This window comes from Salminus brasiliensis, chromosome 22, assembly GCF_030463535.1.
Source record: "Salminus brasiliensis chromosome 22, fSalBra1.hap2, whole genome shotgun sequence".
NCBI classification, from domain to species: Eukaryota; Metazoa; Chordata; class Actinopteri; order Characiformes; family Bryconidae; genus Salminus; species Salminus brasiliensis.
The window spans coordinates 27,063,107-27,078,633 of record NC_132899.1 but is presented as its reverse complement, the minus strand read 5'-3'; the positions used below and the strand labels follow the sequence as shown (position 1 = coordinate 27,078,633).

The 15,527-nt window shown below is 37.8% G+C and overlaps 1 protein-coding gene across 6 annotated transcripts in view; it reads left to right on the top strand.

Annotated features, from left to right (window-relative positions):
* The window catches only part of kif22 (kinesin family member 22), a 34,397-nt gene that overhangs the window by 15,199 nt on the left and 3,671 nt on the right, over positions 1-15,527 (top strand). For all 6 annotated transcript variants that reach the window (XM_072667146.1, XM_072667145.1, XM_072667144.1 and 3 more), the window contains 6 exons: positions 4,248-4,402; positions 8,315-8,524; positions 10,665-11,058; positions 11,566-11,677; positions 12,014-12,134; positions 14,712-14,907. In XM_072667146.1, coding sequence (XP_072523247.1) covers positions 4,248-4,402; positions 8,315-8,524; positions 10,665-11,058; positions 11,566-11,677; positions 12,014-12,134; positions 14,712-14,907 — 1,188 coding nt within the window. The remainder of the gene's footprint in view (positions 1-4,247; positions 4,403-8,314; positions 8,525-10,664; positions 11,059-11,565; positions 11,678-12,013; positions 12,135-14,711; positions 14,908-15,527) is intronic.

The following is a 15,527-nucleotide window of genomic DNA, read 5'->3' as shown; positions in this document are numbered from 1 at the left end:
TAATAAAGGATTGTTATGTACATGCCACAGTCCAGGTGCTGCATGTTTGCCTGTTCTGTTAACATTTGTGATCAAATAAAAAAAAAAAAAGTAAAGTCAGTGACATTTTGTTTGTTTTTGATTTTAGAATTGCCTACCTTAAGCTGCATCATAGGTTTCGTACACACTGAACTGATAGATGTTGCTGTTTGTCACCTATAATTTGTGTGAAGTTTAGTTTATATATTTTAAGTTAAACTTTATTTATCCATGGTAGTCAAACCTGACTTTACTAGTTAGCCCTGGCCAAGACTGAATGAGCTATGACTTGCTTTTCTGTTGCGTGTACATTAGTTTTCCTCCTTTTAATTCTGAATTAAAAGGAGGGACAGTGTCTTTGCACACAAACCTTGATCAATTTTCTGCAAATTGTATACGCACTGACAAACATTCAAAGGAAGAGTGATTTAAATGGACCAGGAACAAGAAACACAGGTCTTGCATTGCTCCGGTGAGCATCAATGTTTTTTCAGTTGATTGTGTATTTGCTTTTAAGGTTCTAATCCAACTCTCCATTCTATCTTAAATAGTGCCACAATTACATTTTGCACCTTTTTACCAGCAGGACACAACTGCTGCATTGTTTAAGGTGGAACAGATGGTTTGGGGAAGAGGAAAACATTAGCTCAGAGCCTTGATGTAAACATGACACAACAAACTGCACAGAGCAGCAGTTGAAAGCATTTGTTAGTTAATATATCAGAGGAGGATGATTTTAAAAACGCTCTTCTGTAAAATATTTGTCTGTTTTCTCTCCATGCTGCCTGAACGAACCTGTTTGGTTGTAGTTTGCAACATTTTATTCTGTTGGCAATTGAGAAGATAAAATATTTTGAGGAGCAAACAAAGACCCTTTCTTTGGTTCTAAACCAGCTCTGAATGGCACATTCATAACCAAGGATGGGGCTAATGTGTGCACACAGTGATCTGACTGTAGAATTCTAAAGAAACTGGAAGCTTAATGGTCAGGTAGGTCAGTCAGACTGGAATGTAAGATATTAAATGCTAGTTTGATTGGCCATTTAAAAAGTTGCTCTCAAAGTAAATCAGTTTGGAATGTCTTATAAACTGATTACAAGAAATACTGTGTGGGGTTGTGAAATTTTTAGAAACTTCGGCTTTGTCTTCGACTATAGTCAGCATTAAAAAAACTAAAGAGAAAAAACTTGATCAGGACATCCCTACTTTCATGTTCCACTATAAAACATAGGGATGCACCGATTTTACTTATTTTCCCATACATTATTGAAACATGGATCTTTCATGTCAGATACCAGAACCAAAACTATTTGTTAAATTAATAAACCATGTACCTCACCACATGGGAGAGACTTATGGCAGCAGGATTGACAAACAATACTGTACTTACTTTGTTCCAAGGTCCAGAACAATTATTTTGATGACCAATAATTTAGTACATTTATCTCTGTGTTTTTGTGTTGTTTTACAGTGTTGTCTGGGCTCGGGATTTATATTCTGAAATTAAAAGTCTGTAATCCTGAAAAAGAGGTTGCAGCTTCTCCCTTCCCCTTCTCTAAAGGCCATCTGTGGCAGGGACATCATTACCCCCTCGCACTCAGCTGTCCTCCATTACAAGTTTACAACAGAGTAGTAAATTTGTACACTGTAACAAAGTATTTACTGGTAATCCCAACAATGGCAAGTGAATGGCTTCGAAAACCTCAAAGCACTGGGACTGCTTTATACCTGTTCTTCGTGATGAACGTGTGTGGGTGTGTTCGATCAGTGGCGCAAGCCTCCACTCTGTTCTGAATGCACTCTTCAGTTCGGGTTTACAAACAAAGACAGGCGGGCTGTCCGCCAGTATAACAGAGTTTCTGCAATAGTTTCAAATAGGTTTGCTTCTTCCACTTTTAGTAGTTCCACACTGCATACTCTAACATTTAGTGAATGATTGGCTTAAAACTGAATTTTTTTGTGCTTAAACAGACCTACTAAACCTGACTAACAGATGTGTTGAATCTGGTGTGCTTGAATCAAGCGACTGGGGAGTAAAGATCGGGCACTGCTGTTGAAAGGACTGAAAGCTGAATGTTGTTGGGACTCGTGACTGGACCGTGCTGTTGGGAAGATGTATATTAACGAAGTAGAACGACTGCACTTAAGTACTAAAATGCTGTATCTGTACTCTAAAATGTTTTTAGTTTTTAGGTTGTTTTTTTTTTGTTTTCTACTTCCAGTTTTACTACATATTTTGGATAGTTTAATACTTTTACTAGTTACATTTTATGTGCGGCATTGGTACACGTTTCAATTATAAAAATGGTACATCACAAACACACATCACTGTCAGAGTGGTAGATGGCTTGGTCACCGGGTTTGATGAAGCCACCTCAACATTGAGCAGAGCACACAATCAAGCTGTGAACGCACCTGCTGTCTTTTTTTATTTTTTATTTTTTATTTATTTTTTTTTTCTCTTTTGCTTCTCTACTATATTGAGAACACTAACGTTAGAGCTTTGTTAGTTTATACTGAGATGGAGGAACCACCAGAAGAAACAAGTATAAGAAGGTGGTGAAGATGGTCTGTGGCCTGAGATCTTTTAGTTGTAGTTTTGTTAACAAAGAGTAAAGCTCTCCTCACTTGTTTTTACATAAACGCTTGTATGTGGCATGGTGCTGTCAATTGTTTAGCCGTTCTTTTGGGCAAGTTTGTTCAGAGAGTTAATTGAAGACTCCATGTACATGTACTCTCTTGTACGTTCCTGTCCTTGTACTACAGCCAAAAGAAATTGTAATGGTCCTTAAGTCTAAGCATTTGCAATAATCAAATAATAATAATAATATATGATATTTAAACTTTTGGCTGCTTTCTGTAGCAACTACATAACACAATACTTGTACTTTTACTTTCAGTACTTAAGTAGTACATTTTAGAATAAACTACTTGCAATATTTTAGTACTTCCACCAAGTATGGTGCTTCTACTCAAGTCACTTGATGGAGCACTTGTACTTTTACACAAGTGTGGGTCTCTAGTACTTTATACATGTCTGGTTGGGACTAACAGAAAGGTGAAATAAGACTGGTTCTGCTGTGTTTGGAGCTATACACTTGTTCCAGCTTATCTGATTCAAATCACATCTTTAGAAAATAAAGCCTCATCTGCGAACACAAAGTTGAAAGAATGACTGGTCTTGGGCAGAGATGGGCCGATATGGGGTTTTTCTATAACAGATTTCACCGAAGTCAGGGCCAGCAGATATGTGCTGCCTATAATAATAGTATTATTATTATTATTATTATTATTATTATTATTGTGTGTGTGTGTGTATAAAAAGTGCTGCAAACACTACCTTTAAGTTCTCAAGTAACCAACAGTAAATAAAAACTTTAGTGCACAAAGATCTGCAAGTAACACTGCAGCAAACCCTTCATTTTTGAGTGAAGAAAACTTTGTAAATATTACAGAGCAATATAATAAAAGAATGTGCTTCAACTCCATTGCAGTCCTAATCTTCCTCACTCTGCCATCTTTCACCCATAACCCGGGGCTGCCCACGGATGTGCCTGACTTTAAATTGTTGCTACTAAACACAGATATTGGCCGATATTTTAAAAACTGCAAATATTGGCCTCTAGTCTTACGAATGTTTTTGGCTCTTTTCAGGCACATTTAGGTAGATTGAATCAAAAAGATTCATGTTTGCTCGTCCTTAAGCAACTACAGTGGGCTTGGGTTGTTTGTTTTTTTTTTTTTTTTTTTTTGCCCTCTGTCTGTTTTCAGAGCATGACCTCAGCAATCAGTGAGCACCCACAGCACCTTCATCCTATGGCTCATGGGGGGGGGGGGGGGATGATCTGGCTGTGTACTGAATAGGCACAGAACAGAAATTTAACAAAGCGTCCTCATTTTGAGATGCCGTCAACATTTAAGTACTGTGGTATATGGTATTAATGATATACCACCCAAGCTCAGCGCTGAGTCCAAGAGATGACACTGGACCTGAGTGAGAGGTTTACAAAAAGCAGTTTCGGTGTCCAGCCAGTTTTGGGATTTAAAATCTCCCTTCTGTATGTTGCCTGTTTACTTGAAATGTGTTGTCTTTATGCCATGTTTCCACCCCTGTTCTTCACATTATCGAAATCATAGGACTAAGTAATTTGTTCCCATTACCACTATGTCTATGTATTGCCTTGTTCTCCGGCTTAGCCCTCTTTAAGCCGTATCTGTTTACATTCTAGGAAAGACCCACACCATGCTGGGCAGCCAGGAGCATCCGGGGGTGATCCCTAGAGCTGTTCGTGAGGTTTTCCAACTGGTGCACGCTCGAGAGAGAGACCAGGATGAATGGAAGTTCTCTGTCGAAATGTCATATTTAGAAATCTACAATGAAAAGGTATGCTGTTAAAATTACTTCTGGACACTACATGCATTCAGATTTGTAAAGTACTGCACAATCTTTTGAAGGACTGCATGGTCACTTATGAACTGTGTATGACCTTTGTGGCAGAGTAACTCATTCAAAACATGTTTGGCCATACTAGAGTTTCACTGGATGCAGTTCATGCTGTCTTAAGTTATTCCCAAGTTACTTAAGCCTAGTGCTTTCTATAACTCCATGTTGCAATCAGAATATTAACTTTGAGTAACACCCGTTAAAATGCTACTTCATTGGCATAGCAGCAGTGAGCAGTTTTTCGTGCTCCATGAGGTCAGTCTTTACTGACCTTGTCATTACTGACCTTGTCATTACTGTTGGGTTTGGGTGTGTTGTAAGTTTATAATTATGACGGTTATCTATACACATTACACACAGTTTGTTACTTGCTTTGAGTACTTTTTCTTGTGGAGGTGGCTTCTTGCTGTGGATCGAGTGGTATAAGGCTTGGGCCTTAAGGCTTCAGAAGGCTATGCAGGAGAACAAGGCAATTTTGCTCTTTTGCTACACTTATCCACAGGTACAAACAATCTGAGATTTGGACCATTTAGACTGGTCTTAACAAACACTAAATATTACACTAAATATTTTAATATTAAAAATGTTAAGTTGAAAGGCTCTTTTATTTAATGCTTACCTTCATAAGACGTCTTGTTTTTGTTCAATTTTATGCTATTTATTTGCAATTATAACTCCATAAAATCAATTATAAATCCAGGATTTCTTAGTCTTGAGTAGGGCTGGGAGGACGCATCGACATAATCAATTACGAAATTGTGCTGATTTGCATAAAGTGCGTCGTGAAGATGGCCGCACCTACTGAAAGCATTTTATCTGGAGTGCAAGCTGCAGCTACAAAAAATCGCCCGCGTACATCTAAAGTGTGGGGATATTTCATGGTTGCATTGCTAAGTTTCTTAATCAACCAGTGTAAATACCTAAGGCTTTTCTCGATGTCACAGAAGCTTTAAAACACACGTAGCTGGTTCTCAGATGGCTCTCTGCCAACATATATAGTCCACAAAATGTCCTTGTCATTTGTGCCTCTAAAAGTCCAGTCAGTGTGTAGTCTTTAGTCTTTTAAACAATTTATAGATCACGTGCATTTAAGGTACCCTTTAATACATTATGTATTGGACGGCCATGCATTTTCCTTGTGCTTCTAAGCCCCCCACATCAAAGGGTCATCAATTCCACAGCCCCTGGTGTTTTTTTGGCAACAAAAGCTAGACACACACACACTATCTAAGATTGTACTGGTTTTAATAAAAAAGAAAAAAAAAACAGCATTACTTGAATGTATTTTACAGTATTTTCTAATTTTTGTTTTGAACTGTAAAACTTGCTCTAGTGTTCCTCCAGGAAGTGACTTTTATATTATTGTTTCTTAAATGTGTTGCACTTTATTTCTTTTACTTGAAGTATTTAATCTCTTGTGGTTGATTTTGTTTGACTGTAAAGCTGCTAACACAAACTATTTTTGTTACAGAATAGTGCCCTTAAGTGCATATTATGCATATTATTAAGAAAAGGCGGCTAAAAAATATTGCACTATTAAAGGATTTTTTAACAGTCTTTTTAACAGTCATACAACAGTCATGCTTTCATTTCATTTGTTTATAAATTGGTTGGGTCAGCCCAACAACTCCCAACACCAGTTGCTCGACTTTGCTCTCTCAGACCAGTTTTTAATTGTCAACACATAGATCGGTAGCATCGAAGTTAGTCAACAGCAGCTGTGCTAGGCTGTCTGATGCTCTGTGGAGCTGCAGCAAAGCCAAGTTTGGCACGTGGGATACAGCAAAACCACAGGGAAGAAAACTTTTAAATTTAGCTTTCTGTCCTTTCAACCGCAGTTGCCTGACCATTATTGCTAAAATGATTAAAAGTGGGCTTTTTTTCAGCCAGACTTGAATTTGTTCTGTGATGAGTAGACTCTTATCCTGCTAACTAAGCTAGTACTAACCAGCTCTCTCCTGATTTCAGGTCATTTAAACATTTGTAATAGTCAAATTGACATTTAACAACATTTATTGAACAATTCATTTGAAATCAATATTTAATCAATATTTAATTTCAATTTTAAAGTTAACATAACTAAACCCATAAAACCAAAGTGTCTCTTTAAACTTTTGTTAAAAAAAAAAAAAAAAAAGTAAATATAAATAAAATTTTCTTGGGTTATGTTATGATTGCCCCCACATTTAATACTACTTCAAAATGTCAAATTAGAATCAGGTTCAGCACGTCAGCTGAAATACGTAATGCATCTTTAATGGTGAACGTAACACTTGCACTTCAAGATGAAACTGACGCCAATGATGCACTGCACCGCTTTGACGATCGTTGCTTTTAATTTCTGTTGTAGCAGCAGCAAGCTTCTTTTTCTTGGTATTCTAGGCGTTTTGCATGGCTTTAGCCTTTTGCTCCTCACTGTGGTTTTCAAGGAAATGCACTATATGGACAAATGTATTTAGACACCTGTTCCTTTCTTGTTTCTGACAAAATCTGGGGTACTCCTTTTAGAGCAACTGTCTATTGTCCAGGGAAGGCTTTCTGCAAGATTTGAGAATTATGGTTGAGATTTGATTGCATTTGATCAGCATCAGTAGTATTCCTAAGGTTGGGATGTTGAATGATAACCTCACCCCAAAAGTACTGGATGGAGTGCAGTCATTGCAGAGAACAGCTCCACAGCTCAATGCTGGCCCTCTAGCACACACCTGGCATTAGGTTCATGTTTGTCTGCTCCAGAAAGTCTTATTTTGGAAATACTTCTCAACAGGGAAGTGACTGTGGCTGTGTACCTTCTCTACAGGGAAGAAACAGTGTAGCTGAATGCTTTCATTTAGAAGTAGCTTATTTGGAGACATGTACTACACAATATTAAGTCTTCTTTAACTTAATGCTTTTTGTAAATCATTTAATCTTTTACCTTTTACTACTCTTTTAGTATTATAACTATTCACAGTAACACATTTTTTATCAGGAGTTTATCAAACGTTTACATTCCACTGTATCTAAACACTCCAATCTGTAGTATTTTTGGCTGAAGAAGTGAAAGGCTATTCACATGACAAGGTTTTCGTGTGTCAGTATGTGTGCTAATGCTGTGGGACATCTTGACAATGTTCTTCCACTGGCTTTGCAGCACCAAATTTCACACCATACATTATGATTCATTATGGAAAAATGTAATCATGCTAATTATATTACTTTATACACCTTGTTAGTGTGTCGGAATTTGTCTTGTTGAGACGGTGTTATTTCTGTGCAGTGGAACATGTCTGAGCTTTCTGGTATTTGCAAAAATTTGTGAAATTAAAATACCACACCTGTGAATGTTGGGCTTGTTTCATTCTTATGGTGATTTGTTAACCATTTTTACTAACACTAACCTGATTTTATTTGGTGTGTGCTTGAACTCAGCAACACTGCGATCTATAGAAGGTATACTATTTTGTAGTAAATGCATTATATTATATACAGTGGTTGGTGTGGCACAACAGATAACACCACTACCTGCCAGTAAGCTGCCTCACCATGTGGGAGACTGGGGTTCGAGTCCCAGTCTGGGTGACTGTGCTGTGCTACACCAATAAGAGTACTTGGGCAACAACACTACATTGGCCCACCTCTGTAATACGAGAACCTTGTCGCTCTGGATAAGAATGTCCGCTAAATGCCATAAATGTAAATGTAAATTATAGAAAGGATTGAAAGTCCATATAGAATTGCATGCACACACACAAATTTACTGAGGTTTTGTCAGCTGTTAAATCTGAAGTGGTAGTAAATACAGTTCATAAGTTTGATTTAATCATCTTGAATCCTCAAAATATCTTAAATTGTTTACTTTTGCTACTTTAGGTTTTGGATCTGTTATCTCCAAGTGCTCAAGATCTGCCAATCCGCGAAGATAAGGACCGAAACATAATCATCCCAGGCTTGACTATTACCCCTCTCTCCTCCTTCTCGGATTTTCATGTTCACTTTGTTCCAGCCAGTCTGAACCGGACCACAGCATCCACCAAACTTAACCAGCGCTCCAGCCGTAGCCATGCGATTCTTCTCATTAAGGTACTACTTTTGGACCTGGAGAGAATGAGCTCTTTTCTCTGACTGGTTAAAAAATATTTTGTGCCAGTATGATGATGATGATTAATTTAAGCCATTCATTTAAAATACTACTGGGTAAAAAAAATTCAGATGCAGTTGTCTCTGCAAGTAACATCAAGCGAACCCTGCACAGTGTTACCAGGAGCATTCAGTATTTCAGACCCACCAAGATTTTGGTGCCAGTCTGTCATCATTATGAATGCTCATTGCCATTGTTCTGGATCTAGATACTTGTTTGGATGTCATTTTTGTGGTTGGGATGTTAGAAAAATTCTAAAATCTGTAATTTTATTTGTTGGCTATTTAGATCCTATCAAATATATGTCCAAGGACAAACCACATGCAAAGCAACACACTTTCATTTCATTATTTTTGTAGCAGTATTAACAACAACAAGTTACAACAGTTGCTGTATTAACATGTTTATTGTGTACAATCTTTCAGCACTTTGCAATAAATCAATCAGGAGCTATTTAAATAACAAACACTACAAAAATAAGTGGTTTCTCTGAATTCAACACAGTCTGACTTTTTAATGACCCTCTGTCAGAATGATTCACCTCTGAATGGGCATGGAGAGCTTCAGCGTTTAGTACAATCCTTTAGTACAATTGTACTTTAGAAGAGCACAGTTGAAGAGTAGAATAAACTCGTTCTTCAACTGTAGAGAGCCCAGTAGCAAAAATTACCAATGTTGCTTTAGGTGATGACCTAAATATCATGCATAAAAATGTGGCTGGAGGTCACTACAGTGTGTGCAGAATTATTAGGCAAGTTGTATTTGAGAGGATTCTTTTTATTATTGAACAACTATGTTTTCAGTCAACCCAAAAGACTAAAAGAATATCAAAGCTTAATATTTTTGGAAGTTGGAGTGTTTTTTTTTTTTTTTTTTTTTTTTTTTTTTTTTTTTTTTTTGCTATCTTAGGAGGATATCTGTTTGTGCAGGTAACTATTACTGTGCTGAATTATTAGGCAACTTAATAAAAAACAAATATATACTCATCTCACTTGTTTATTTTCACCAGGTAAACCAATATAACACAAATTTTAGAAATAAACATTTGACATTCAAAACCAAAAACAAATCAGTGACCAATATAGTCACCTTTCTTTACGATGACACTTCCATCCATAGATTGTCAGTTGCTTGATCTGTTTACGATCAACATTGCGTGCAACAGACACTGTTCAGAGAGGTGTACTGTTTTCCCTCCCTGTAGATCTCACATTTTATGAGGGACCACAGGTTCTCTATGGGGTTCAGATCAGGTGAACAAGGGGCCATGTCATAATTTTTTCTTCTTTTAGACCCTTACTGACCAGCCATGCTGTGAAGTATTTAGAGGCATGTGATGGAGCATTGCCCTGCATGAAAATCATGTTTTTCTTGAACGATACCGACTTCTTTCTGTACCACTGCTTGAAGAAGGTGTCTTCCAGAAACTGAGCTTCACTCCATCCTCAACCCGAAAAGGTCCCACAAGTTCATCTTTGATGACACCAGCCCATACCAGTACCCCACCTCCACCTTGCTGGCGTCGGAGTGGAGCTCTCTGCCCTTTACTGATCCAGCCTCGGGCCCATCCATCTGGCCCATCAATAGTCACTCGCATTTCATCAGTCCATAAAACCTTAGAAAAATCAGTCTTAAGATATTTCTTGGCCCAGTCTTGACGTTTTATCTTATTTTTCTAGTTCAAAAGTGGTCGTTTTTCAGCCTTCCATACCTTGGCCATGTCCCTGAGTATCGCACACCTTGTGCTTTTTGATACTCCAGTAACGTTGCAGCTCTGAAATATGGCAAAACTGGTGGCAAATGGCATCTTGGCAGCTTCACGCTTGATTTTCCTCAATTCATGGGCAGTTATTTTGCGCTTTTTTTTTTTTTTCAACACGTTTCTTGCGACCCTGTTGGCTATTTGCCATGAAACGCTTGATTGTTGATTGTGCTTTAAAAGTTTGGCAACTTCAAGACTGTTGCATCCCTTTAGATCAGAAATAATAGATGGTGTAATTGTTTGTTTTAATCCAAAAATAATGCTCCACTAGGGTTGAATTGCAAATGCATTTGTACTTTTGTTATTGTCTTTCTCCTAAGGTGGTGAAGTCTCAGTGTGTCCCACCTCATAGGCAGCTGACTGGAAAACTCTACCTAGTTGACCTGGCTGGCTCAGAGGACAACCGACGCACAGGTAATCAGGGTATCCGCCTGAAAGAGAGCGGTGCCATCAACTTGTCTCTCTTCACGCTCAGCAAAGTGGTGGACTGTTTAAATGCTGGGGCCGGGGGCCGTGTACCATACAGGGACAGCAAACTCACCCGCCTGTTGCAAGATTCACTGGGTGGCTCTGCCCATTCTGTGATGATAACGAACATCGCTCCTGAGTACAAGTACTACTTTGATACGTTTACCGCCCTCAACTTCGCTGCCAAGTCCAAACACATCGTCAACCAACCATTTGTCAGAGAGACTGTGATGGCCCCCACGAATGGTAAGTGAATTGAGCAGGAATGTACAAACACGTGTACACATGCACACATCACTTATTAATACAAAATGTGAGCAATTATTGATTACTTGATATAAATGCCAAACCTGTTGTCCATACAGTGAAGTTTAAATATTAAAATCATGAACCAAGTACAGCACATTATATTCAATGGCACCGATGCATTTAAACCAGTCAATATAAATATGCACTCTGTGGACCAGAAGTATTGAGAAACCTGCTTATTCATAATTTCTTCTAAAATCAAAGGTATTTGAGTCCTACTTTTGTTTAAGTAATTTTTTTTAGTTATACTAGATTTTGAAGCACTGCTGTGAGGTGTTAATTGCATTCAGCAAGAGTGTTAGTGAGGTCAGAAGCATTCTTAGACCTGGAACAGAACTAAATGTCTTGGCTTGAATTACAATGACGAGGCTCTTAAGTACTGCTTGTTTGAGTGAAAAATGTTTCTGGTTGGATGATGTCTAGTTTGTCTTCTCTAATTTGTAGGGAAGAGGGCCAGAGAGGAGCAGGAGGTTGGGAAATCAGGAGAACCACACAATAAGAGGTTGAAGGAGGGCAAGAGAGTGGAGCTGACATCACCACAGATACATCCACACAGGTAAGTTTTCATTTTAGTGTATGCTCTTTTTGTAGCACTTCAAGTATTGGTGCTTAAGACAGGGCATGATTTGTTAAATTGTGCTTAGAACCATCCTCCTGGGTTATTATAGGGGGAGCATTCAATATACTTGTATGAGCTGATTTGTTTTGAATGTCTTTTCAAACCAAGGAAACTTGGTGAAATGTAGTGTTTGCAAAATCTTTGGCTATCTTTCTTCTTTAGAAGTGCAGGTAAATACAGATTTAAACACTGAGGGTCTCAAGTTTTTGATTAGCAAAATGTTACTTTGCTTGACTCCTATGTAATTTTGATTTGTAATGACTGTCCTTTCAGCCCAGCAGATTACTCGGTGTTAGACAGACTTCTGGCTCTGGAGAAAATGATGTTGGGCTCCCCAGAGAGAGAGAGACTCAATTTGTTGAAGACTGTCGCGCAATCCCGCAAAGAGATCCAGGTCTTGTGTACACGCACGCACACACAAACAAACAAACAAAAGAGGGATGGTCCCAAATTCCTCCTGACCATTTCTGGTCTGCAACCGCAGGAAACTGAGGTTGTTGCTGCTTTTTTTTTTTTTTTTTTTTTTTTTTTTTTTTCTTGTGTGTATTTGGAAACACATTGTTTGTTTTTGACTGTCTGACAGCTTGTTAACATGGTGCTTAAAAGTGCATTTGTCATCTAGCCATATGCCAAGGTACTTGTTCTCACGAACTCCTTTCGCCATCTGGTCCCTTCAGGGTTATGATTTTAAAAGCATTGAAAAAATTTTGACTTAGATTGTAAAAGGCAGATTATAAGGCATTAAATGAGTGCTTGAGTTTCTCATTTACATGAGAACAGAATTATTGGCATATAGATGTAGTTTACAGTCAACAATGGAGGTGACTGCATCATTAATATTAATAATGTATAATATTGGTTCAAGGATTTATCCTTGAGGGACACCTAGTTATTGGAAGTAGGCCTGAACTACTTTGTCCCAGGGCCACACTGCCTATCCCAGAGGAAATGGCTGCTCCAGTCAGCATTCTGGTCAAAGCAAATTGTAAACATAGGGAATAATCAACTGTATCAGAGGCTTTAGGGAGATCAATAAAGATGACTGCACAGTGTTTCTATCTATGGCAGTTGAGAATCTAGAATGAGTGTAGTGACAAACTGCTATGCTTTTCTGTAGTAGCATTGACAAAAGTCCAGCAGTCTCAAAATGGGTATGAAATGCTTGGCAAAGCATCAGTCAGCTATCATGTAATAAGATATGGTTTGGAATAGGCACTGATTTGTTAATGTCTTAACTGTCTTCCAGAACTTGGAAAGCTGAGTTTGTAAGTAGGTGCATGTAGTATTCTGATGTGGGAGGGTCATTTATTAACTGCCCAAAAAAATGCTCTAGTTCCATTTATTCTGGTGATAGCCCATGCTCTATTCCTTATTAGGATATTTCTGTGGTCATGCAGGGGTTAGACCCATCTAGTATTCTAATATTTATATAGAGGGCATGTCTGTTCACCACTGCCAGAAATGTTTTACCAATATGGTCCAACAGCATATCTAAGATTTCAGTAGTGTAGTGAATGTTGCCAAGAACCAGGTCATTTTAAAAAGGCTAGATCTTTAAAATGTAAATTCCTCTAACAACTATACGGTAGCCTGACTCTCACTTTTTTTTTTTATTATTATTATTTTTTTTTATACTGTTTTCTCATGCATCCAATGGGACCGTGATCTCGAACACTGGGGTCAAATAAACATAATTCTGTCAGACAAATTGGATCTATTAATGTCGACTTGTTGGGGTCACAAGTCTGGTCGTGTTGGTTCTGTAACTTTCTTTAGGTGATCAGATGCATTGGCTAGTTCAGATTACGATCACATCAGCATTTACAACTCAATGTATGGAGATAAAAGCTCAGCTAACTTCTCTACAGCATGAAAGGGCATGGAAGGAGGTCTGTATACACCAGCTACCACTAAGCTGTTCTGTTCTGAGCAAACATGTAAAGCAATAAATTCGAAGCATTTTAGTGTTTTTACTTGAATATTAGTTTTAACATAAATAGCTACACCTCCACCGCTTGCTTTCTTGTCTGCTCTGTTAATATTATAATCAGTTAGGGCTACTTCTGAGTTGGACAGCTTGTTTTAACCAATATTCTGTCACTACGACTGTATCTGGATCATAATGTAAAAATAAAATATAAGTGATCCAGTATATCCTGCTGAAGAAGGCTCCTGATGTTTAAGTGAATTATGCATTTTCTATGTTTAAAGCTTGTGGGATCTGTTGGAGGTTTTGTATTCGGCGTTGGGAGAAATGGGAGACAGTTTGGGGGTGGAGGGGTGATTTGGGATAGCTTAATGCTGATGAGATTAGCTAGGATTAATTATTTATGCTTATAACTCATGGCAGTATGGCTGACCCTAGGCTGATTGCTGATCTACAATCTTCAACAGATCAGTACATAATTAATGCATAGATACTTTTTAAAGTCAACTTGCTTAAAGTTACACATGAAGGTCTTTTGATAAAATTGTACTACTTCTCTGTAAAGGACCCACTTTAGCCATGTAGCCTTTCTGCGTTTGCTTTAGGAAATGCACTTTTCTAGGTTTATCATAATTTAATTCTATTTTTAAATGTTTATGTATAAACTTGATGGCAAAACAAATTATTATATAGTATATATACTATTATAGTATCCACAAAGAAGTGGATAAGCTTTGTGTATACACATTAAGATAGAATTGCTGGATTTTAATTAGAATAGTGCACACAGTGTTTGAATACCTTTTTTAAATTGTTTACTCATTGGGTCAACCCAAATAAGGATCAATTCCACTTTTGTAGTAGTTTGGTTGTGGAAAAACTGACTTGTTTAGTAACTTTATATTAATAAATTAATAAAATTGATAGCATAAAAAAAATTATAGCATTAACAGAATAAAAAAATTGATAGCATGCCAGTTGTCAGTTCAGTCATAGTATAAATACACGCTGTGTTTTTACCCTCACCTCTTTTATTCTATACAGAAACTAAAGGAGAAGCAGAAGGTGTTGGAAGAAAAGGCAGACATGTTCAATAAACTGACTGGTGGACAGAATGGATTGAAGGATGAAAAAGATGGTGATGCAGCTCTTTTCAGAACAGACCTGAACCTTTTACACAGGAAGCAGTCAACTGCAGCCAGACCCAGGAAACAGCAGGCAGTGGTTACTCCATTACAGAGTAAGGCATGGGAGCATTGCTAACCAGATTTAAAAAGGCATTTGCATTGGCTGCAATATCCACATTCTAGGAAGTAAAGAATATTACCAATTGTACTATGCAGTACTGCTAAATGGTCTTACAAAGTCATACAATAGTTTGGACCTCATGGTTTGGTAACCCCAAACACACAAAATTGCATATGGCCTGGTTTCTTATTTTGGACAGTACAAGTTAATTTTACTACTAACTAGTGTCATACAATGGTATGACAGTTGACATTGTTGCGAAGTACACCTTATGTCCGTAAGGAATATGTGAAGCTTGTTACAAAACTGAAAAGTCGACAGCCACAGTTTTGCTGTTTTAGCAAGAGAGAACGGTTAGTCTTACCAGATTTGCACCTGTAATGGAGGACAGCCAAGAGCAAGGGGGGGAGGTAATGGGGTCACTACTGGTCTTCCATATAAGGGAGGATCTGTTGGCTCCGTTTTAGTTTATATCTTTATCGAAACAGAAAATGGAATGGCTTGGTGCAATGACTACTGACTATCCTAGGCAAAGAATAAGTAATTAAAATACTGTCTCTCTGACTGGATGTGCCGCAACCATCCTATCCTCTTCTTTAAGCAAACAGAAAT